Source organism: Empidonax traillii, unplaced genomic scaffold (assembly GCF_003031625.1).
Source record: "Empidonax traillii isolate 1590-97213 ecotype Southwest subspecies unplaced genomic scaffold, ASM303162v1 scaffold364:size1245619, whole genome shotgun sequence".
In the NCBI taxonomy this organism is placed as follows: Eukaryota; Metazoa; Chordata; class Aves; order Passeriformes; family Tyrannidae; genus Empidonax; species Empidonax traillii.
Window position 1 is genome coordinate 431,245 of NW_020955557.1, and position 25,341 is coordinate 456,585.

General features: G+C 40.7%; 1 protein-coding gene across 1 annotated transcript in view; it reads left to right on the plus strand.

The window, feature by feature from the left end:
* SLIT3 (slit guidance ligand 3) overlaps positions 1-25,341 on the plus strand; it is a 482,804-nt gene that overhangs the window by 327,412 nt on the left and 130,051 nt on the right. The window contains exons 10-12 of the mRNA XM_027892706.1: positions 4,465-4,536; positions 10,026-10,097; positions 19,518-19,589. Of these exons, the coding sequence (XP_027748507.1) occupies positions 4,465-4,536; positions 10,026-10,097; positions 19,518-19,589 (216 nt within the window). The remainder of the gene's footprint in view (positions 1-4,464; positions 4,537-10,025; positions 10,098-19,517; positions 19,590-25,341) is intronic.

Genomic DNA, 25,341 nt, shown 5'->3' on the forward strand with positions numbered 1-25,341 from the left:
GTTATGTGCTCTAGAAATTTCCTCCTTCCTAATACAGATGGTTCTCCCCAGCCCTGGGCTCTGTCACTGTGGTGGATGCCCACGCTCCTTGTTTCCCCCAACCATTCCCTGCAAATCCCTGCTTATAGGCCAGGGAAAAATAAGAGGGAAAGGGTGGTTTCTGCCCTTCCCCAGCAACCTCCACGCAGGTTGTGTGTGTGTCCTGCCAGGCACGAGTGTGCCACAGGTTCCTGCTGCACGCTGAGCTGATCTTACGCTGTCGCCCTCTCAGAGATTGCTTTGGTGCTTGGCTGCCCGAGCAGAGCAAGCCCCAGAGAGCCCCATCCCTGGGAGCAGAGTGATCCTGGGGGCAGCCTGGCTCATCCACTCGCTTTCTGCCTCCCAGCAGGGAAGCCGCTGGCTGCCCAATGCAGGGGGACGTCTGTGACACGTCTCAGGCAGGAGCTCGGTGGCACCGTTAATAGAGCGTGACTGTCTCATTTGTAGGCTCTATTCATCTGACAGCTGAGAATTATCAGTACTGATGCTTCGCTCCCTCTCTCTTTTTTCTCCAAGGTAGTGATTTGTCTATGTTATGGGTAGGTAAGCTTGACAAAACATTACGCATTAGCAGCTGAGACGGTGTTTGAAATGGGAAAATTGCTGGCAAACTGCTCCATTAGAGACCCAAATAACAAATTCTTTCTTTCCCTCAATGAAAGGGAGATAGTTAGGGCCCAAATTAATACATCTGTCTCCCCCACTCTGCAGGGGGAATCACTCTTCAAGACAAATGGCTTCGTCACTCCCAAGTGTGAGCTGGCTCTGCTAAGCCCGCGTTAAGCAGAGTTGTTTTTTTTTTATCCTTTGTGTTTTGCCATCCTGGGCTGAGCAGTTACAGGCACCACAGTGAGGTGGTGATGAAAAGATTTGCACCTCGGTGAACTCTGAGATGGATTAGCATGGGAATTTGAGTGCTTATTCTTTACTCTGGGATAGTTTTTCATCTTTAACTGCATGGTTTCCCCCTGTTTGTTTTGGATTTTTTTTTTCTTTGATATGTTTACTTTTCGCTGTCATTGCTGCAAAGTCATTTAAAGAGAGTGGGAAGAGGGAGGACTTTACCCTGTCTAACATCATGTTGTAACAAGAAAAATGTATCTGAATCCGTTGGGCCCTCATGCTTTCCAATCTCTTGATGATATATTAGAGAATAGAAAGGAAATTGTTCTTGTCCTTTGATGTTGTTGTCAGAGACTGTAAAATAAAGCTTGGAGAGGCAGACAGAGCATTGCTGGGTGTCAGAAGGGGGGAGACACGCTTCAATTCATCTCAGCACTCAGCTGGCAGCAGGAGACATGGCACAGGGAAACTGGGAACCAAACAGAGGAACAAAAGCTGCTGGGAGTGTGAACTGGGCCAATTTATTGTATCTGTTTCGTGAATTCTACTTAAAAAGCAGATCTGAGTATGAAATACCAGAGGAGAATCGAGGGGAATTTTACTGAGTGGTAAGAAATCTTAAATGTGGGGGGTAGTAGTTTAAATTATCCAAATTTAGCCTTGTAGGGCTGTGTGTCTTGTACACGTTTCTCAAATGTGTTGTAAAATTATTTTATGGAATATTCTGATAATGTCCCCCCAAAATGAACTCCCTGATGCTGCTTTGCACTAGCACAGATGGTTTTATAGTGTGACAGCACTCCATGGTATGCAGGGATGGACCATGAAAAGTACAGGTTTCCACAGGTCATGTTCTAGGTTAAACCAGGTAACTTTCTCTGAAATGAAATGTGGCTGTAAAATTTAGATTAGCTGTTCACTTTGTGGAGGAAAAAATGCCAGCATTAGGTAAGGGCTGTTTTTCACTTTATTTCAAAGATGGCACCTCTAACAGCAGTTTCCCATTATATCATGAACAACACTGTTTTATAATTAAGCCTTCATCACCCTGAAATTGCCAACACCCCTTCTGGCAGAACCTAGTGTTTCTTGAGATTTTTAATCCTCTGCTGTCCTTGACATGTCATTTATGAGCTCAGATGAGGTGAAAGCACAAAATATTAATCCAAACAATGTGTTTTCTGCTATTTTAGTTGTGTAAGTGCATTGTGTTTTTGAGGCTCTGCCTGCCAATCTATAATTAAAACACGTGCTTATTTAATGCAGCGTATTTAATGCAGCACAAGCACTTATTTAGTGCTCCAGGATTGCCTCTGTTTTGTGCCCAAGTTGGAACCCACCTGCAGACACACGCTGATGAGAGCCTGTGGTGCTGCCTGTGCTTCCCTGGTAGCACCTGTAAGGTATGGTGCACTGGGCAGGTTGTGTTCTGTGTAGTCTTTAGTCCTTCATTTACAAAGAGCTTCCAAAATGTAAGGTCTAAGGTGAAAATATAGCAGCAGATGACACCAGCCTTGTCCATCTATTTCTGTACAGGTCATCAGCTCTAAATCCTGTAGGAATGGGTGAAGAGTTCAGGAGTAGCTTCAGAAGGCAGCTCTCTCGAAGAACTGTTTCTCTCTTCCTCTCCACCTCTTCTAGAAATTTCTTTGGTTTTTTTTTATTACTTGGGACATGTGGCTATTCCAATTTTGTATTTTTTCACCTTACAAGAAGAAAATTCTGTGTGTATTTCCACCTTTGAATCACTAACATTTCCTTGGAATTTTCAGTGATTATAAAAAAGGACATGTTTTCCCCCACCTCCCCATCTCTTTATTTGAGTTTCCCTGTGAGGTCTGCTGTGCAGTCCGTGTGATCCCCCAGTTTCCATCGGCAGGGCCAGGGAACTGGGCAGGCACGGCCCTCTTTTGTTCCTCGAAGTGTCTGCACAGAAATACTTGGGAGGAGTGAAACACCCAACTGGCAGGCTGACAAAAAGCCTTTATGGGAAGAGTGTGTGTACTGCTAATTCTGGTGACAAACACCCAACAATAGTGGTGTGCTGGAGCTTGCAGCAATTTGCATTTCACTGTGGACTTGCCAGAAATGAAGCGTGGTATATTTAGACCAACTGGAAGGGAAATCTCAGACTCTAATTCAAATCACAAAACAAGGAGTAGAATTAACTCTGATCACAACCTTTAAAATAGACTGCTACAGAAATAAAAGAGGGCATGCACGTTGGCTGTGCAAGTTGACTGTGCAAATATCACAATATTTGAGACTTGAATAGCTTCTCGGAGTGTAACTGTGCTGGCAAATCATCTTATTTTCAAGGGGATTTTTTCTCTTGCCTATGGAAGCACAGATCACCACGAGGATACACTGTGCAATAGAGAGCTGATGGGCCTTGCACATTTTCTCTGCATTATTCCCAAGTCCTTTACAAACCTTGATTTATTTCTCCCTTCTCCCATTTCATTTTATCTCCATTCCTGGTTCTAAAATTTTTTCTCCCCTCTGCAATGCTGCAGCAGCTCCAAATGACTCGAGTGCTTCATTCCATCATTGCGGTATGTTTTTGTATTTCAATTCCATTTCCAACCGCAGATTTTTTACTATTTAAACTCTTTCTTTTTTTTTATGACACTTTGGGGAAAAAATACACAACATTTGAATAATAAGTAAGAGCAAGGAAAAATCACATTTTACTCTCAGTTCCAACTCTGCAGAATTTTAGCTGCCATGGTCATTGGAATTTGTTTTATGGGAATCTACTTTTACATTTCTAATTGAGATGAACACTTAAGAGTTCATCTGAGGAGAAGTTATTCCTTTTAGCAGGAATTCAGGGAACTTGCTGACAATTGAAAGTACTTCTGGGAAGGAAAAGAAATTAATCTTAGTGGTTACTGTATGTGGTATCTTAAAGCTGCTTACGTTTTATGTTAGTGAGACGTGCATTTATGATACTTCATAAAGAATACCTCTTTCAACCAAATCTTAGAAATAAAAACAGCAGCATTTTCATGTAGTCCAGAGCATATTTTAGAAAACCTTCAGCATTTGGTAGTTAAAATAGGAAGATACTGTTCTTTTTTGTACTGCTTGAACTGGACTCACCTTGCAGTGAATTAATTCACTTTGGGTTTTAGCATGTTCCCATAGATTGTTGCTCCTTGAATTGTTCTGATAGAATTATTAATCTGCTTATTAAGCTGTCACAACATAACCTAGCTTTTAGTTCAGATGCCTATGTTCTATTTACAACACCTAGTCGAGGAAAGCATCTGCATTATTTATTTTCTACCTTAACTTTAAAACATACAGACTGTTATTTATTAATTCCACGAGCCTTAAAGGTGCAGTTTCTCTAACCCTTGATCTTTTTCCTGTACCAGTTTAGTGCAATCACAGAGATTGTTTTGTTTTCTAAGTTATTTTCTCAGCATTTTCTCCATTTAGTGGATTTCAAAAGAAAAAACCGTGTCTTGCATAAACATTAAGTTGGTTTTGTATTTATATAAAATTTGCTGTCATGTTTAATGTGATCCCCGCCCTGTAGCTGTGTAGTTAACATGTATATTGCTTTGTTTTCAGACGTTTGGAACAAAACCTCATCAAAATCATTCCCCCTGGAGCTTTCACCCAGTACAAGAAGCTTAAGAGAATGTAAGTTTTAATAAGACCAACATCCAAGGGCAATCATGAATCTTCCAGCTTCAAGTTCAGTATCTTTGTTTTAGAAACATATTGGCATTTCTGTGTTGAAATCACTGGGGATTGCACAAATAATCTCTTCAAAGTGTAAGCAACAATGGAATTCGGTTCAGGATGCCTAACAGTGCATGAAATCCTTAATAATGCTTAATTTCACTTCCTGTTATAAACGATGTGATCTAATTAGTTGTTAGTCTGTTCAAACTTCTAATCTGCTTCCTCAGAAAAGATCTGAAGTCCCGGGTTTTTTTCTCTCTTTTGTTCTGGTGTCTGTTTGCAGCAGTCCAGTGAAGTTGACCCCACTTAGAGCAGGAGTGAGGATTTTTTTGTAGTGCCTTCAGTGTCCTGATGTTGAAATGCACTGACTGAAAACAAAGAAATTGGCTGCTGGGGCTTATTGCTTAATCACCAGTTGATACCCAGACAATTATTTTTGTATTAGCTCTTGTGTTTTCTTTTTGGATTTAAAAAAAAAATAAAATAAAATAACCCTGATGTGTAGCAGCTCTGTTCTGCAGATGACCCGGGCATTCCCCCAGCTGGTTTGTTTGTTTTTTGGTTTTTTTTTTAATTTTGAAGTGATATATAAGAGATGATGTGACAGTAGCATGATGACACAAACAATGGTAAAGCAATTTACTCCTGGTTCACCCCAGTATCAGGAGGTTTATGGTACCACTGGACCAGTAACTCCCAGGAGTCGTCCTGGCTCTGTAGCTCAGTGCTAACACCGCTGAAAAGGTGCTTTTGCAGTTCTTTTCTGATGTGAACAATACTGGGATTAAGAGAGTGTGAGCTCATTTCACAGAAGACAGTGGATGAGCAGATAGCTCGTGCTTTTGGAGACTGAAATGAGCTATTGCCAGACCATTGAGGTAAGGGTAAAATGACTGCATTTCCCAGCCCAAACTCACCCAGTTCCTAGAGCTGAAGAGCTGTAAATATGGATCTTAATATTTAACAGGTCTAATCATCAATCTTAGAGGGTCTCCATTCTTCTGTCTCACTTTCAATATAGCTGTATGTATTTTTAAAGAAGTCCTGTATTGGATAGTGAGATGGTAATTTCAGTGAAAAATGATGGATCCCTTACCAGTGACCTAACTTGTAATTTTTTCATTATTACAATCACTACATAGTTCTTTCTAAGGTGTGACTAACTTTAGATTTTGGCAGTGCTTTACTGTCCTTTCATTTGTCTTGATTGGTGAACTCTAGTTTTATGGGAATTGACCAGAAAAATGTTCTTTAATGTGAGTAGCTGCTCAACCCAATGCAGCACTTACTATGTGAAATGATTAATGTTAGAATTTCACAGCAGAATTCCATTAGCAAGTTGTGTTAACAGCTTTCTGGAGAATAATTGGCATACTCATTGAGATCTGAACTCATAATTAAATAATAAGTTATTGTGCCAGATGATCTGTGTCAAAGCTCAGTTGATGTAAGAGCATTTTGTGGAAGAACTTGGGAGAAGTATTTGGGCTGGAGAATGTCCTGTAACAAACATCATGTTTTGCCATTTGGTTGTTGACCTGTCTTCTTGTTGAGGTTTTGTTCCTGCTGGATGAGGAGGTTTTAAACTGAGCAACATTTTGGTTACACATAGTTTAATTGAGGACCTTTTTTTCAGTATTTGAAGAGATTATTGACATTATCGTTTCAGTGTGCAAGATTCCCAGTACTGTAAACACAGAAATAAACTTTAGTCAAAAGACTATCTCTTCAAACAAAAGAATCATCCATTTTTTTTTTCCTTTAGAGGAAGGACATGTTTGATACCACTGAGCCTTTCTTCATTTCTGTCACTTTGATTTCAATGAGCAGTGCCATAGCATGAAGATTATCAATTTAGTTAATTGATACTCTGCTCAGGGCACAAATGAAGAACATTAATATAATTGTTGTTATTGTTACTACTAACTATTATAATATTTTTATCTACTTCAGAGGAATATTAGCATACCACTGTAAATTGTATTTTTCTCCTGGTTAATAAATATACAAGAATGTTATGGGTAATAGCCTTCTCACTTTCAGCACTCTGGATTTTGATTGTTTACTGAGTATTTCCTGCAAGATTCTACAATTTTCTTTTCTTAGCTAATTGGATAACTGAGATTAATTTTTAAGTAAGAGCCAATTGTCCAAGATAATCTTGATAGGTCTTGATATTAATAGGTCAAGATGATAGCAGAGGATGGATGTTAATTCAAGTGCTATACTTGCATGTAGCTGAAACTTGCCCTTTAGAATATCTCTTCAGCAACTTCTAGGATGGGAAAGTTACTTTGGTGATTCAGTTTTAGCCAAGGAGCTGGAATTTTGTATCTTGGCCTTAATCATAATTGCCCACATCTCTTCACACAATTAATGATATCAAGCTAAATGTATCTGTCTCTTCTGAGAATGAAGATTTGACACTTGAAGGATTCAAATATGCACTTGAATTACATAATGTGGGGTGATGGTTTCCCTGATTTTGGGGTGGGTGTAACCCCAGCTCTGTGCTCAGTTATTCCAGGGCTTTAGAAGAGATTTCAGGGGTTTGGAGGAGACATATCCCATCTCCAGAGGTAGAAGTTGTCATTATTGCATGAAGTATCCAGGCCCAGACAAACCATTTGGAATTAATTCACAGAGCAGTTGTGCTTCTACCATAGTTCTGTAACTTTTAACTAACGAGTTTGTACCGAGTTTGTAGAGCAAGACTAAGAGCCAAGTACACAGAACCACTTTGAAAGATGTCGAACCTCTCTGATGCTTGTAGTGACATTTCATGTTGGCAGATTAATTTTACCACATATTAGCAGAAAACACATGGAGATTTCACAGGCTTCCCAGTAGCTCTGTGGAGTTGCTACTTTTGCTAAGCAGCTTCTAAAAACTAATCCATATATGACATGGAGTTTGCTGAGTTACTCTTGTCAAATGAGAACAGTCCATTTTACATGTTAGAGATAATCAAGTAATCTGTTTCTAATAATGTTAGTCAACAAAGAGCACATTCATCCAATGCTATTAATAGTTTTGCATATGGCTGCATCTAAAAATAAATCTGTTTTGTTTCAAAACCTTTTACAGTAAAGACATTTAAGCCCTCCAGTTGTACGTGCCACAGTGACTTGCAGGGTATCCTTGCTCCCCTGGTGCAAAGTCAAACCCAATTTATGTCCCTAACTGGTAACTGAGCACAGCCACCCTCCAAGGTCTGTTCAATAACCTTTGGAAAGATTTCTGTGGTGCTGCCAGAGGTGCAGGGAGACAAGTGTGAGGTGACTCATGTATTCCCTGCCTGACTGGAATCCTGGTAATTTTATTACATTTCCAGTTGAAGAGCCACACTTCCCCTGAGGGATTCAGAGATACCCTAAACTATGAAAATGAGCCTTATGTCATCTCAGTTGTCTTTTACAATAACCTGTATCTCTTTGTCTTGATGTAAATCAAGCACAGAACAGGATGATCTTACCCAAGCAGGCCAAACGAAGGGAAGAAAAATACAAGGACATAAATGAATCCCTTTCCCTCAGTCAGGTCAGATGGAGCCTCCTTATCCAACAGCAGAGGAAACTTGGGCTCTAATGGAAAGGAAATAATGTGTCTAATTATCTTCTAATGCTGATTGTAGTGCATCTGCATGAAGTGAGTGAGTGTCATCACCCAGCATGGCGTTTCTGCACATTCAGGCACCATTAGTTATACACTCATTAGTGTCCGGACATGGGGAGAGAGGAAGGATGGAGATGTGGAAATGCAGCCAATCAGTAAAATAGTGCTGTAATCCTGGTTTCAAAAATTAGATGCCCCTTTCAGATACTTGTCACTGTCCAGCAAACCCATCTTTTCATGTGATTCTAATACATTTTAATGCGTTGCTTGATAAATAGATAGAGCTGATCCGCCTCAGATTTCTGCTTACTAGATAAAAAGCAGCAATCAGTCTAAACAAGTTTCCCAAAAACCTGTATAAACTTAAATATTCCTATTTTCACTGTGACAAATTCGGCTGCTGTAAGTTGAGCTGAAGAAACAGAAACCTTCCGTGAATGCTGTCCTGGTAGGCAGGATGTTGTAACAGAAAACAATTTGCAGAGCAAATTGGTTCATGAGCCTTATAAAATAATCAAATCTTATAAGGGAGCCAAAAAACTGCAAAAATCCCACTTTATGTAGCTAGAGGACTAACAGTTAGAGGACTGCATTAAAATTTTAACCAACATAATTATGTATAGAGTGGAAAACTTTGTTTCTGATTATTAAGTTCTCGTTCAAGTGATGTTTATTTAGAGTCTACTTAGCATGTGCCCCAGTGGAAATATCAGTGAAGATGTACACGAAATACTGTATTACTGCAGTTTCAGCTATCAGTGAAGTGATTTAATGCTAGTGATACATGCTGATACCAACTGTCAGGAAATGCAGTGAGGGTGGCTGAAAGTTGTCTCTCAGCTAAGCACTTGGTTGAACTGATTGACAGAAAGTTTGGGTGGCAGTGACAGTCACGATAAGGCTCTGAGCATCTGGGTACCGAGTGGAGTAAATTGGTCTCCATATATAAAGCTGCTGTGGCATAGTCTGCATTCATCCTTGCTGGTTATGATTAGAACTGAAGGGCATTTTCCAAACCAGGAACACACTTCCCTCGCAGATGTCAGCAGGCTGTGCTGAATTCCACTCACACCGCAGCTGAAAGGGTGGAATCTTGCTGGGCTCCCTGGCAGGATCTGCAACTCTGGGTGTTCTCACAGTGCTGCTGGGCTTCAGAGCTCCACAGCTGCCATTCAGGTGCTCAGAGGCTTTCCCCAGTATCTGAAAACTCTGGGCAGACCTGCCAGTGCACTGTCAACCCTCTTCTCTCAGCTGCTTCTCCAGAGCAAGGTCAAGCTGGAATTCTGCCATCAAAACCCGGACACTGCTGGTCCAGCACTGAGCTCCTCAGTGGCACTGGGGCTGCTTTGGATCAGGGCTGGCCAGTCTGTGTGATCCTCTGGGTTGTTATTAAGTTGACCTTCCATGCCTGCATTTAAACATTCCAACAACCTTTATGCTTTGTCATGGGCTGCTCCTCGTGCTTGAGGGCCACCCCACAGAGTCGCAGTGCGGGCTCCGGTACTAACAGCTCTTGAGACGGTTTTATCAACATCTCTGTTGTGCATCAAAGCTCTTCATAAAAACCTTTGTTTTAATGGCCATAAAATGAAAGACCTCATTAACAGGAGAGCTGTGGTTGTTAAGGCTGGTGGCTTGTCACACTGACTGATGTTTCCTGATCCTTCCTGGAATTTGCCTATCCGTGCCCTGACATCGTTTCTCTGAGATAATATGATCTTTCACTTCTGTTTTTACATCAAGTGTGTTCCTCCAATAAACTACAGCTAGAATGTTTTCATCAAATTCCGGTTTACAATCATTTTTTTAATCCTCCCTTCTCTTTACAGAGACATCAGCAAGAACCAAATAACTGACATTGCGCCTGATGCATTCAAAGGCTTGAAATCTCTCATTTCATTGTGAGTAGAAAATAGAACTGAATGGGCATTTGGGGAGAGCTTGCATGGAAGAGAAATAAAAATGATAATGTGCTGTCTGGGGGAACATATGTTTCTGTGTGCAATTGCCAGCTTGTGTGAAGCATCTGATCTTTTGTAAATGAAAAAATTGGTGATGAAGTTTAGGAGAGACTGTTTACAAGTCTCTAGTAAGCTCTTTTATAGATCAACACCCCTAGGGTTGCTGACTTGTTCAATTCTTCACATAAGTGCATTAGTAGATCTTCATGTGCACCTGCAGTGTGGTCCATTCACCCCTACTGCTCGTGGCACTCCAAAACCTCACCACAGCTCACACACTGCTTGGTGGTGTGGAGGAGTTGGGAAAATGCTTCCATACTAAATTTTTCTTCCAGAGTACAGAGCTGAGATTGCACTCTCTTGAGGGTTTTCTGGTTTATTTGGGGGTATTTTGTGATTTGTTTGTTTGTTTTTTGTTTGAGGCTTTTTTTTTTCAGACTAGTTAGGAAAGAACCTAAGCTTGTAAGAAATTGTTTATATATATCTTAGCTGTAATTACTAATTTATTAAGCTGGAAGGGGACTAAAATATGACTTCACACAAAAGATAAAAAGAAGGTAGGATCTCTTGACAGCCATTCATTTCTCTTTATAGAGCACAAAATCTGGTTTAGCACCAAGTTGAACTTACTTGCAGCCATATTTCAGCCCAGGTACTCAGAGCACTATTAAATAGTGGAGCTCTTAATGGGTAAAAGGAGCAGTGCAAGGTCAGAAGCTGCATATGGAGGATGAACTAGAATAGAGAGTTAGAAAGAGCTCAGGCTGAGAGAAGAGGGTAAGGACAACGAGAATGATATTTGCCTGTGTTTATTTTCAGAATAGTTTTGAAACAATTATTAATATTCATATAATACAACTTGATTTTTTTGAAGAGTGTAGTTTATTTCTATAAGCTGCCATAATTTTATTCACTGAATACTGGGTAATTCTGACAAACTGGATAAACTTGTTGACTAGTACTAATATTAGAAGGTTATTAAGTATTAAACTTACATGTTACAGTAAACCTCTGAGGCAGAGTTCAGAAGGATTGGCCCTTTTTTGTGACCTGAATCCAGCTGGGAGAATGCCAGAAATATATATTAAGTGTTGCTGGTGTTTGTTGAATAGTTTGGGCAGTGTTATTCAGCGTGGTGTGGAAATGGTCAAATCCCTCAATGCTGTCTGGAAACAATTCAGTGAGTGAGTGACATTTACTGAACGCTACAGTTTTGGCTTAGTATGAAACTGCTGCTGATGCTGCAGTGCTACAGCTTTCTGGTCTTGGCAAACCTCCTGGTTTAGGAGTGAGCTGGACAGGCAAGACATTTCCACTGGGACTGACCTCCCAGTGCAGAAGTTATTCAGCTTTAGCTTTAGTTAATTCAGATACCCCCAGGTGGCCTCAGGAGTGGGATGAAACACATCAGAGTGGACAGAGAGGAAATGAGAATATAAACTGGGCAGGAATTTGTAGTGTTTTGACTTTCATACAGAAGCAAGTGAAATGACTGTGTATTCTCTGCCCAGTCACCCAAAATGATATTTTAAGTAAATGACGTTTAAATGCGTTTGTATCCAAGTGGGTGAAATATTGCTGAAGTTAATGCTAAGAGGTTACAGGGCAAAAGGGAGAGGGCAGGGAGATGAGACGCAGCCCAGGAAAAGCTACAGCAAGGGAATTGCCTCTGAACAGTCTGTCCTTGGCTCAGTGTTTGTCTCTGCCTCAGTTTCCTTCTACCACAGACACAGAAAGCTGTTGTAATATGCAGTTTCTCTTTGGCAGTCTTGTTTCTAGGACAGTATCAGCTCCAGTTCTGAAATTGTCAGCTTCCTCTTCTGGATTCAGTTGTCCACTATGCTTTTACTTTGTTTTGAAAGGTATTACTCTTGTTTTTCATTGCAGATAGGTCTTATACAAATGTTTTCCCTGTGGTTGACAGGCAGTGGTTGGTTCCCTCCTCTTTCACAACCTGTCACCCAGACCTTTGGCAGATTCCTCCCTGCTGGTCACGTCTGTAGTTGTTCAGTTTCTGAGCCCTGCATATCTTTATGGAGCAAAATTATCTATCTGCTGGTCTGCAAAACCTGGGTTTCTTGGAAGAAACCTTCCTCAGGCTTCTACCTCTGAGAAGCAGAGGATCTCACTTTCCTCTGATCTCTGCCCCAGCCACCAGTCCAGTCCTGTCAGCACAGAAAGACAAGATGAACCCTTTGAAATGCCAGCCCTCCCAAGGAAGCTGCCGAAGGGGGGAGAACAAGGAGGTAGAAATGAAGTGAGACAGTTGCTTGCTGGTGTTTTCCTCTTTTATCAGCTCACTCTTTTGGGTGCCCGAGGCCCCAGTGACTTTAGTCAGCTGCATGCCCTGAAGGAACGCTGCTCTGCATACAGTCCTTCAGCCCAGCTGAGAGCAACTTTCCTCGTCCATAAACCTCAGTCAGATGTGATTGGTGCATACATTTTAATGAGGCACCACCGAGGTTTAATCTGTGAGCAGAGCAGCTGGACTTTGCCGCTATCTGAGTTAAAATCAGAGGAAAGGAGGGGGAAATATTAATGCACAAATGAAAGTAAGCAGCTTGGTTTCCATTAAAAATGAAGTACTGCTGTACTGCCTAAAATCCTTGCTCTTTCTCCTCTGTATTCTTCCCATTTTCTGCCCCTCCCTTTCCTCCCTGCTCGCGTGCAATTGCAGTGCTCCCTGTGGGTCTGAGAGAGTGAGAGTGCTTGTCTGGAAGGCAGCCAACATTGTTAGACTGGCTCGCTGATGGAGCCCTGTGTACAGTGGGTTCTACTCTGCTCTCTTCTGAGCTGATCTCAGGTTGGTGTTTCCAGGCAGAACTGCTTCTCAGAGTCCTCTGCCTATTGTGGAGATGGTAGGAAAAAAAAATTGGGTGTATTACAGTTTTGAAAACACAGGAATGTTTATTACAGAAGCTGTTTCCCCTCAGATGTATAAAACTTAAATCTTTAAAAAGGGCTAAGTGATCCGTGTGCTAGCAGGTCATAAGTTTTTATTGTAAATCTATATATTTTCTTTAGCAAGAAATCCACCTATGGGAGTCAAGCAGGTCACAAAATCTTTATGCTTCAAAGTAGTCATTTCTACCTTGGGTTTTCTCTGCGTTCAGCAAAAGAAAGGCAAGTTTGTTCTTGTAAGGACTCAGGACTTCTCCATTCCCCACACAGGAAGAAATAAGTTATTTTTTTCTATGCTCATTTTTCAGTGGGATTTCATTCCCTATTCATATGACTCTGTGGAACAAGGAATTTCTACTGTTTTTCTTAGAAACATTTGGACATGTACATAACTTTTTTCATTCCTGGTTGTTACAAGAATAAACAACCAGAATCATTGTTCTTTAAGAACTTCTTTTCTTCTTCCTAGAGTTATCTGGCTTTCCCTTTTCTCCTCGTGTCACATGCACGTCAGCCTATGGTCTGTATGTTCTGAGGATTTAATTCTGTTGCAGTGTCTGAAGTTCTCTTTCAATATTTAGGCATTAGGGCTTAGATTTTTAGCATATTTTTGGTAGGAACCTTCATGGGTTTGATATGAAGCTTCAAACCTGCTTAAGGACCAAACTGGAGCTACAGTAAGATCCAGGCTCTGGATTTGAGAGAACAGAGTTATGGACAACTTGCTGTAAATCAGGGAATGGAGGGTGTTGTGGACCAAGAAGTGAGAGAAAGGACCTTTAGTCCTAAAGATGCCACTGTGGGATTAGGAGGAAGAGGTTATGGTGCATAATGTCAGTGACAGCTTCACGGAAAATAAACTGCTTGTCTCTGGCAAAGTCTCCCCTCTGGGAAAGGTGGAAGTACTTCTTTGTCTTAGAGAGATTATATTTGAAGGTGCATATTTGAAGGCTGTGAGATGTGCTGATACCGCAGCACTTGGACCGTATGAAATATCCAAGATGAGAAACGAATAATTAGAGTTATTTGAATCCGAAAAATCAGTAATGTGGCCATGGTTTTCATGGTGGAGGGTTTATTCTTGCCATCCAATGATTCTTTCCATATAAACATGAGTGCACCCTTGCACTGAGAAGTGTGGCAAGATTGGTTGGTTGTAAAAGAATGTGTTACCTGAATTTTCAGCATTAAAAGTTTGAGAAATACTCTGTTTGTGGTACTTGGAGTTTGTGTTACGTGGTGAGCATCGCCCTGTGCCGGAGCTGGGTGTTTTATGACTCAGCCCAGAGCACAGGGGCCAGGTTAGGAAGAGTTTCGTGTTTCAAGATTGCTGCATGCACTTCCTGAAGTAAATTAATGTTCCATTTAATCAGGTCAAAATCCGTCTAATATCAGGGAGAGGATTGTATCAGCGTTTCGTTATTGTTAATAGGATCGCAGATAAATGTTATTCTTGGGGTCCGTTTGGAAGGCCAGATCCAGACTGTCTGGGGACGTTTTATGAGATATGACAAAACAGTCTAAGCCTTCAGGGTGTTAAACTGCATGAATAAATTTTAGACCACTGCAGAGGGAGAATTCCTTTGGTTTTGTTCATATACTGAATTAAGCTCAGGAACACTTTAAAAGCTTAGATCAGCCTGGGCACAAAGACAAGAGACAGCTGAGGTTTTGACATAGCAGTCCCATTTAGACCATCATCTCCTGGATGATGATGTATGAGGTGTCATTCATGGTGATTTGAAATCTGCAATAAAACACTGTCTATTGCAATAACTGCCAAACTTATTTTAAGGTAACAAATTGCTTTGGATAGTTTTACTGTGATTTATTTAGCTTAACTTGTTCTGAAGAAATATGAAATAGTGCAGGGGGAAAAAAATTACATGTCTAAGTTTCTTTCAGATATTAGAAATTTATTGCTGTTTTTAGCCCTATCAATTCCTCCTCTTTTGAAAACCTGAATTCTTATTGAACCTGTGCCATTGTACATAGCTTGGGAAATATAATTCTTCCTAGCAAGAATTGTTTTCACAGTCTGAAGGGAAGTTGAAAGCATTCTGAGGACTGAAAAAGACATTGCATAAAGTCACAATTTGACACTTCAGTAAGAATGTTTCAGCCAAGCCAAAATAAAGGAACACTTAGCTGGAAACCATATGGTCTAAAGTAAGGGATTCTGTGCTAGGCTTTCATACCCCAAAAATCTCAGTGTCACCTTCAAGGGAAAAAAAAAGATCTCAGTACTCTGTGATCTGACTTAATGAAGCAGCTAAATTGCAGCTACATTTGCAAGGTGGGCTGAGGAACTGCAAAATAAAGGCAACACAGCAATTATTGTTTCACACCCTTGAAGGTGGCGTGGTAAACTTCAGTGAGTATGAAAGGCCATGTGTTGCTAAAATTAGTGCAAATTCATTCATTTTAAAATTGTTCAAGAGGTCAGAATGGATAGAGGCTGTGAAGAATCACTGAGAGTTTTGTTTCAAGACCCTGCTGCTAAAGCTTTGATCCAGGCTTAATTACCTTCTCATCCAAGAAAACACACTTGTGGTTACGTGTGCTTCCAGTGCTTCCTCTGTCTGGTGTGTCCCAGGCTTCTGGATGAAGCCATGGAGTGACTATTTCCACTGTTTAATCTTTATTTTTAACTACTTAGAACACCAGTTGGATTACTCTGCAAACCCTGAAGTTCAGTAGTAACAATTAATTATTTAACTGGAAATTTAATATCTAATTGTGTCTTGGACTAGATGCATTGTTGGGGGAATATTGAAACGTGGTGCCAGAAGCAGGCTGAAGAAACATAACGCCTCATTATGGCTGTTATATATTTGTGTAATTTCTTCGTGCAGATCCGTAATAACTCTTCAGGGTGCTTCTTCCAGGGATCTCCTCCAACGCTCACACTGCTGCCAGGGCTCTGTGCTTTATGTGGTGTCGTATTTGTCAGGCCTGGGGCTAATTTGGTCTCCTAAAATTGAGAAGCAAATGACAAATCAGGAGCGCGCACTAAAAGTTTTAGTAATTTTTTTTTTGGTGTTCTAATAAAAGTTGTTCTAATTCACCCGATTCCCTGTCTATTGGCAGCAATTACTGAGCTAATTTGATTTTTATTACGTATTAACTTTGTTAGTGTATTTTTAATAAGAAAATATTTTGAGTCTAAAGTTTCAGGTGCTCTGGGAGGGGAGAAGGGTTGTGTTCCTGTGCCAAGCCTGCACTGTAGCCAGGCCACCTGCATGTCCTGCAACATGTGGGAGGGCTGCGAGTCAACAGACATTTAGAGAATTTGTAATGCCATAGGGGCAAATCTCCTAAAATTTCTCTCTGCTGGTAAACTCATTGAATATTTAAATGAAGTTCTTGAGTTGATTTGGCTGCGCTTCCTGTTATATGTTTGTTGTTTTTTTATTTATTAGGAGCTTTTGTTTGGTTTCTTTTTCCCCCTGGAGCTGCAGTTCTGGGAATGTTGAGGTGCTGCCAGTGAGATGGGCAGCTGGCAGGAGGAGAGGAGAGTGGCTGCAGTAATACCCAGCCTGGCAGAACCTCATTGGGATGAGTATGAGGATGACTTTTCTGTCTTAAACAGGGGGGAAAAAAAAAAAAAAGAGAACTCTGAGGAAAGCAAATTTTCTGTGCTTTCTCTTTAGAGTGAGTGACCATAAGGAACTCCAGAAATGGGGTGCAGTGCGTTTGGATCTCCCCTTCTCTTTGCCTCTCCCTGCAGGCCCCTTTGACTCCAACCCTGGCATGGCAGGCAGACGTGGCATTAACTAATTTGGCTCTGGGTAGTGCTGAACATGAATATGAATTAGAGACAAGTGCCTGAGCTCTCATACTGACTTTTGTTTAGCTGTTAATCTGCTCCAGTGTTAATGTGCCACATGCACATAAGCCCAATTAGGTTGGGAAATGCTTATTTTCCTTTTCATGGCTTCTAAAAATCGAAGCTTTGTTTTATTTTATAAGCTATTTTAATCTGTTTTATTTTGCTGAAAATAATGAAGAGGATGTCTGAACACGTCCAAGGTTTGAAACTCAGTGACACACTGCACTATGACCTTCTGACTCTTAAATTAAAAGTAAATGAAGGAATTACTCTGAGAGTCTTATTTTGCATTTAGTTGTACCGTGGGTAACAACTGCCCTGGGTGTGAGCAGAGATTTCTTTAAGGTTTTACTTTATATGAATGTTTTTGCCTCTACAGGCAAAATATGCCTTAGGCTGGAGTGAGGATGTTTTTACTTTCCATGGGCATTTTATAAAGTTTGTGTCCTGAATTCCTTCTTATATGATACATTCTGCATTATTGATCACTATTGATGATCCTGCAGCTTCCCAAACTCAGGAAGGTGTTTCTCAAATACCTCAGAGCTTGTAAACTAAACTCGTTATGCAGATGATGCACTTGCTAAAGAAATGCTTTTCAGAAAGACTGGCAAGTGAAATGGGTGTAAACTGGATTCTCTGGGCATTAAATTAATGATTTAACCTTTTACAAATATTTTATTTGCAGAGGTTTTGCTTTTGCTTCCTGATACAGGTGCTCACATCAGTTAAAGAAGTCTGTGAGTCAGCCACTCACACCTTGATTTAGAGCCCAGTGAAATTCAGAGACTTGAATGTTCTCCCATAGTTTGAATCTGCATCTAAATGGTCCTGTTGAACCTCTCAAAGTTCAGCTTTGGGTAGAGTATGAAAGCCTGTGTGACTTGCATGAAATTTTGTTGCAGTAGGAAATTGTGTGTGTCTTGTGAAGCTGAAGTTAAGAAACAATTAGGAAGATTTACAAGCATTCATTACCCACAAAATACAGTCACTGGAACAGCACGTTAAAAGCCAACCTTCTGACTCTGCAGTAGATAAAGAGAAATCATGTTGCATTTGTTTAGAGAAAATGTAATGCTGGGCGATCACTGGTTTCTTGGGTAGCACTTCAGTTCCTGCTAGACTGCAGAAGTAATGAAAAATGAAGTTTCAAGTTTGGATTTTCATATTTAAGTGGTGTTATTTTATTTAGATTCATTTCACTGAGGCTCAGAAACGAGCTGATCTGGGAAGGCTCCCCCAGGGGTGATAGACTTGCAGTGACTGATGAAGAGTAAACTGAAGTGGTGATGCTCTGGGAGGGCCAGAGGGTATTGGAAAGGGTCTGTCGTGGAAAAGAGTTTGTTTTTCAGTATGTCCAACTCTTCATAATATCTCAAATGTTGTAAGACAGGGTAATTGCAGCATTTCAGCCAGCATTCAAGCCTCACATGGCTGTTTGATTCATTGCTAGGATATTGTTCCACATGAAAAAAATAGGGAATTAACCACTTTAGCGACACATAAGCACCAAAGTTCTGGCATGAGCTGGTTTATAACCATTTACCATGTCCTGTGTAGGGCATAGGAATTACATAAATACTGTTTTCCCCAATTTGAAGTCTATTAAAGTGTTTAGGTAAAGGAAAATATTTTTAGGGGGACCCTAATCGTCATCCCTTTTCCCAGGACGCTCAGAAACTCCTCACGCATTTTCTGGTTTTGACAAATGTTACCGTCTTGCAGAAATGACATAAGTAAATACTTCAGCCATGATTGAAATTCAGGTGTTCTGTCAGATGTGATTTTGTTCTGATCACTGGGTAGCACATCTCAGCATAATGGTGGCTCTGTCCCTTTTCCCCTTTAGTTCAGTTTCCCAAGCATGATATATATATATATATATATATATGCATTTTTCCATTAAAAATGAAATATTTTTTAATATTAAAACTGAATCATGGATATCAGGTCATATATTTATGGTTGAATAAATATATACAGTGACTCTGATTTTTATTATTAAAGCTTTACCAGTTTTTATAACCAAGCCATGCCTAAATTATTTTTGAGTTTCTGAAATAAATGTCTACTTCCAGTTCAGGATAAATTTCTTTATATTAGCTCGTTGAAATGGTAACAGCAGCTGGTGAAGCCATAATATTTTATCCAATGATGCCTGTGTCACATTTCATGCCAATTACTATATCTTAAGAGACTCAGTTATATGAAATTTTATCTACAACCAGCTTGTGCTCCCTGGCTTTTAAATTCAGTATTGCTGAGCGGAATTCTTGGTTTTTGCGTCAGACAATGTGCCTTTCAGTGGTTAAAATATTTCTAAAAAAGGGCAGAAAAAAAAAAAAAAACAACCCTTAACAGAATGAAAAATATTTCAGATACAGTTTTTGGATGATGTCCAGTTTCTACATTAAAAATGCTTTCCAACACCAGACGAAGCCTGAATCATAACGACTCATTTAATACCATGTGCTCTCTGAAGAGAAAATGAGATCAGTGGTTAAATGAAATGCCCACAGATCCTGGGCATGGTGCACAAGATCAATAAAGATGATAATGCAGAGATGTGGGAGGACACTAAACTGGGCTGTTATTTAAGATTTATTTTGTCTTCCTGAATCTTGCAGAGTGCTCTATGGAAACAAGATCACGGAGATTCCCCAGGGCCTTTTTGATGATCTTGTGTCTCTGCAGCTGCTGTGAGTATGATCCCTTCCTCTCCTTTATTTTACAGACTAGCTAGATTTACTGGTTTTTTCAGCTTCTGACATTAATATAACCACCTTTTCCACTGCAAACTCACCGGGATGTGCTAGTCTGTTGTGTCTGTGTCAGGCAAGAGAGAGGCAAGGGCTGAAAAAAAAAAAAGGAAGGGAGGTGTCAACAGTTTTATAGCACAGTGTGTATAATGGATAATAGACACAGAGGGTTTGAGTGTGGGGAGGAAATGAGAGAGGCAGTGAAGTCCAAGAAAGGAAATTTGGTCACCGGCTGATGCGTGGGTGGGGATGCCATCTGATTGTTTTAACACATTTAGCACTTGTGCTTGAATGGCTGGATCCTTGTGCTGCAAGTACCTGAAAGGCAAGGGAAAGGGCACTGTGAAAGATCTGATTGTTGCGACTCCTGCTCAGCTCCACGTTCTTTTTATGTCAGAAGGGGCTTAGCTGCAGGAGAAATGATTTCACAATATACTGTGATTTGAGGGTTTTATGCCATGTGTGATTTAACATGATCAGGGGAAGTTCTGGATGTTCAGTGCATATTAATGTTGCAGACAAAATTTCCTAAGCCAAATGCGAAATTGCAAATTTCACTCCTGTCTCCATAATCACACTGGGAACCAGTAGCTCCTTCAAAGAGAAGTGAATCAGTCAGTAGAGGGAGCAGAAGTGAAGTGAGTTTAATATGTATTCCTAATGTTTTGATTGCCATCATGGATGATGCAGGCAGAAAAAAAAGGTGATATGTCATAAACTAATCAATTCTAGTTTGTATCACACACAGCACTCCACTCCCAAACAATAGCTCATATAAAATATAGAATATAAAGCACCTTCTAGACGTGTTATTTTAAGCCTCTCTGATGATCTTGACATAGCCAGCAATGAATATCCTAAAGTTCATGATGGTCATTGGGTCTGTCACTCTGTGATTGCAGTCTTTGCCGTCCTTATAGTGCTGTATAAAAGTAAGCATAGATTTACACTGGAAATTCATGAGCAAAGCCAAAGAAGTAAAATGAAATACTTACTCTGTATGTTAAGGGAAGGACCGCTCAGACGTGTAATTTATCCACAAGATCTTAATTGCGAGCATGGACCACCCTGCTCCGGACCAGGACACGTGAGAGCAGCTGTGGTTTGGCTGTGGCAGCCCCTGAGCTGCAGCAGTGGGGTCTGTTCATCTCCTGCTCACGCTGCCAACCATTTTATCTTCACCTTTGGCACACACGTGTCTCTGGCAGCTCCTTTCCTCTCTCCTGGCCCAAACCTCACAAGTTTGTTGTACCTCAGTGTCTCCACGGGCAGCAAGAGGAGATGGTTTGCCACCTGTAAGGGCAATAACTGTGGGAGTGCCGAGGAGCTGGGACTGGGTCTGTGCAGAGGCAACCAGCAGCTTAGTCCTTGTCTAAACTTTGTGATAGTCCTTCGCCCCAAATGGGGTTTGTGGTTACAAGTTTGAAGTGATCCACAGTTTCTGTGTCTAACCCAGGACACTTTACAGATAGGATCTTTCCAGTAGGAAAAAAAATAATAGAAAAAACCACCCCAACTCATCACATGGCTCACAGTGTCCTATAAAAATAAGGGTCTAGGACTTTTGCAGAAGGCATTAAGCAATTTTCAAGACCTTTATACTATAGTCCTGAAGCACATATTTCAGCCAAGATGAAGTAATTTTCCAGTCAGAATTTCAGTCCAAGTGATGTCTTGTTGTAAAGGAGGCAAAACCTACATGCCAGAGGAGCAGAACCATTGAAAGGGGTTGTGCTTCAACCATTTAAACATTCTCAAGCTGAGAGGATCTAAGTAGGTTGCCCCATTATGGGATTCCCAGAGCATTGATGCTGAAGCCTTTCAGGGTCTTCTTGAATGTGTTTGTATGTAAAGTATCTTCTGGCAAGGAGATCGCTGAACGATCATCCTTTAAATGCAAACAAATGTTTGCACACTTTTCTGATTGTGGCTTTGAAGCAGCTGTTAGGAGATTGCTTGTAGTATTTTAATGGGTACTAAAAAAATAAATGGCATTCGTTGGTCCTAGACCTGCTGTTGAACAGTTGGAAGAGTGCCCTGTGATTAGATCTAATTTAGTGTTCAGTGGGCACTAGATTGGATTTCTTCTTATTAGTCTGGAGACACACTGATAAGAACGCTCTGATTAAGGTATCCTGGTAGCCTCTCTGATTTCCTGAGCTGGAGCAGGAGCATTCTTGAAAGTGTTGTGGTAAAGCAGAACACAATGAGAAAAAGGGAGTCCTTGTGGGTCCTGTGTTATATAGAAGGGAAAAAAATCACTGTGAAATTGCAGAATGGAGAATAGTCTTATTAATTATTTGGGATAAGACTCATCAGTGTTCCTCAGAAATATCCTTGTGTTTAAAAATACTGTCACAATATAGGCCTAAATTATTCCACTTGTGTTTTGGCTGAATTGTCCTGTGTAAGTGCCTTACATCTGCAGACTATGCTACTGATGTCAGGAGACCCATAGCTGGGTAAAGTTTTCACCATAATTAGCTATCTTTAGTAGCTGACATTCCCCACTGAAATAATTGCAATGGAATGTTTGCTAAATTCCTGTTTTCATGAATATGAGGTCTTCCTAAGTATGCAATTGTACCTAACACAGCAGCGAACATCACTCTACAATCTGACTGCAGATCTCTTCTGTGGAGCAGAGGTTGGACCATGTAGTTTTCCATATCCTGTTTGGAGTTGCCCAGGGAGAGGATGTTAAAAAGCTACTGCAGCTACTGAACCCTGTCCTCATACATTCTTTTCAGCAGGTTGGATCAAGTGTCTTCTGAGAATTTTAGGTCATTTTGTGTTTGAGAGAGCTATACTTTTTTCCAGAAAGGCATAACTGGAGTCTGATTGTTAGGTTGTTTTTCATATACAGCGAACTGAAACTTTCACTGGGGGAGCAATCCATCCAAGCTGTGAAATAATGTTTGATTAATTAACATTGTTTGTGTATCTTGCATTTGAACATCAAAAGAATGTCGAGGGCTCCAGTTTAAGGTGGAAGTTTTCGAGTAACCATTTGCTGTGGACAGTTTGAACTCCCGCCCAGGAGCCCTTCAGCTGACCTCGCTCTGTCTGGAAAACTGGAACATATTTAAATGCCCTGCTCACCTGTCTTTCAACTTCCCTGGAATGTGGACAAGCTCTTTCAGGAGCCCTTGAGTTTGCCAGAGTGCCTGCCAGTCACTGCCCGGGGGGGCAGAGCACAGCAGTGTGCAGCTCCTGCTCTCCCCCAGCCCCGTGACAGGTCCCGCTGACGGCTCCTGTGCGGATCGCTCGGGGGGGTGACGGGCACGGCCTCGGTGAGCCGGCGTTTGTCACAGCTAAGTCAAACACTCCCTGCAACCAGATTAAAACAAACATTCTGGGAGCCTTTCCATTCGAGTCCTGCGCCGTGCGCTTCGCAGGGCTCTGCTTCCTGGAACGAGGAGGTGTCAGAAAATCTCCACTACTTCAAGAGACTGTATCAGAATAATATGGGGAGGGGGTCAAGTCTCGTTTTTCAAATGTCTGGCAAGTGTCAGTTTTCAATAAATCCTTTTCCTTGAGGAAGTTTACTTTGCATAGTTACCAATCATAAAGTGCTCAGGCGTGTTGATCCTAACTCTTACAGTTGTGATCCCCATGGCTTAGTGGGCAAGAAAGAATCCCCCCAGTGGGCTCTGTTTTGGTGCTGCTAAACGTAGATCTCCTCCTGGGGTGCAGATACATTGAAATCAGAGGTTTGTTTATTCCTCTCTCAGAAAACAAAGCCAAAGGCCAAAATCTTACAGCCTTCTCCTCTTTCACCTATATCTGATCATTAGGGGAAACTCAACACTGTGGTTGGAAAAGACCAATAATCATATTGGTGCCTGGAGTTTGACATATTGACAGATAAAGTAACTTCAAAAGTGGTGAAAAATCATCACTCAGCTAACCTGGGTTAAGATTGGAACTAGATCTAATATTTACAACTTCAGCTGACCTTTACTTAAAGTAGACTTGTACGAAGTAACAAGTTATGTGTGCGCTGTTATCAGCCTTCCCAAAATTCAACCAGTCAAACTTTGGGTTGAGTTATTCTCTTTTTTAACTTGCATGTTATGCTGGTTCTCCTGGTATGAATAAGGAGATACTTGGTACTCCCATCTCTTTTCTGGCGAGGTTGCCCAGAAAAAAAATTTGCCAGGTTTGAAGTGGTTGTCTTGATTTGTAACTGTAAATTGAATCCCACTGCTGAAGACCTTAAAACAGGATCTACCAATTATTTATTGTATGCTCATTTGAAACTCAAAGACAATCCAGAGATGCACAAACCCGTACATATTATTTAAAAAAAAAAAAAAAAGAGTGTACATCAATTCCAGTCTTTGGCATTGTATACATTATACTGTTGTATACATAAGTATCATTAAACAGCTATGTAAATAGTATAAAAATGTCAGAATAAAGAAATTACAGTTTTCCATTTACAAGGTCTTTATAGCACAGTAGTCTCTTCTCCTCCCCATAGTGATCTGGGCTTTAAGTGATGTTTCAAATCTTCTTGCTCTGTGAATTTCTTAAATTTTTTCATGAAGAAAGACAACAGGCAGTTAAAAAAGAGACCTTCTGACCAGATGTGAGAGGAAAACATTTTCACAGCGATGTCGAGTAGTTGGAATAGGCTGCCCAGAAAGTTGTGCACTCTCTGTCCTTGAAGACTTTAAAAACCGAACTGAATAGAGCTCTGAGCAACCTGGGGTGACCTTGGAGCTCATCCTGTTTTGGCAGTCTAGCAAGAGAAACCATTCAAGCTTTCTGCAATTCTGAATTATCCTCTGATCTGGTGAAATAATTATTTCTCAGATAAAGCACATATCTGCATTAACTATGCATAGATCACCTTTGAGTGAGGTTCAGACCAGGTAACCCGAAGGTCCTTTGCAACCTGTGTCATTTCTGGGTTCTGGGAATCCAAATTCTTAGGAAAATGACATACGAGCTTTTCTCTTGGTGCCTGAATATTTCTGGCTACAGCAGAGATACTATGCAACCCTCATCCTTTTAGTCCAGGACAGAATGCTCTCTGCACAGACCTGTTTAATAGCTTTAGAATTGTTTTCCAGCCATTTGCCTCAAGGTTTTTTCCTTCAGATTTCTGCATTTAGGCTGCTATTGTGATAATGTTACTAAACTCAATAACTGCTGTTAAAGTGAGGGAGCAGCATCTGCCAGACTCAGAAATACAATTACAGTCAAGCACTAATGAAAGACTGCAACAGCATCTGCCTTTTCTGTGCCACTTGTGTAGCCTGGCTGATGCAGGTTCCCAAAACAACCACTCGTTCCTACGTCAGTGGGACTAATTCATTCATTAGTTGCTCTGACGCCAGTGCTCCAAGCTGGACCCACCTGACAGAAACTCTCCTAGTTATCATAACATCAGAAACTCACTTCCTGATAGTGTAGAGAGCTGAGGAAATGTGTTCATTCTGTGGTGCATCTGAATTATCGTGTGGTTATCTAGAATCAGCTGTGACCTTATCAGCAGGCACAAGTTAGACAGTACTGAATTTTAAATAACAGAAGCCTGGGTGCTGTGACAACATGTGCTTATAATTCTCCAGGTAGTAACATGAGTTCCACAGGACTGTTTTATGGATGGTTTTCAGCTGGAGTTGCGGTTTTTTGGATCAGGAATAAAATCTTTCTTTAAAATCTCTCCAAAATAGGACTG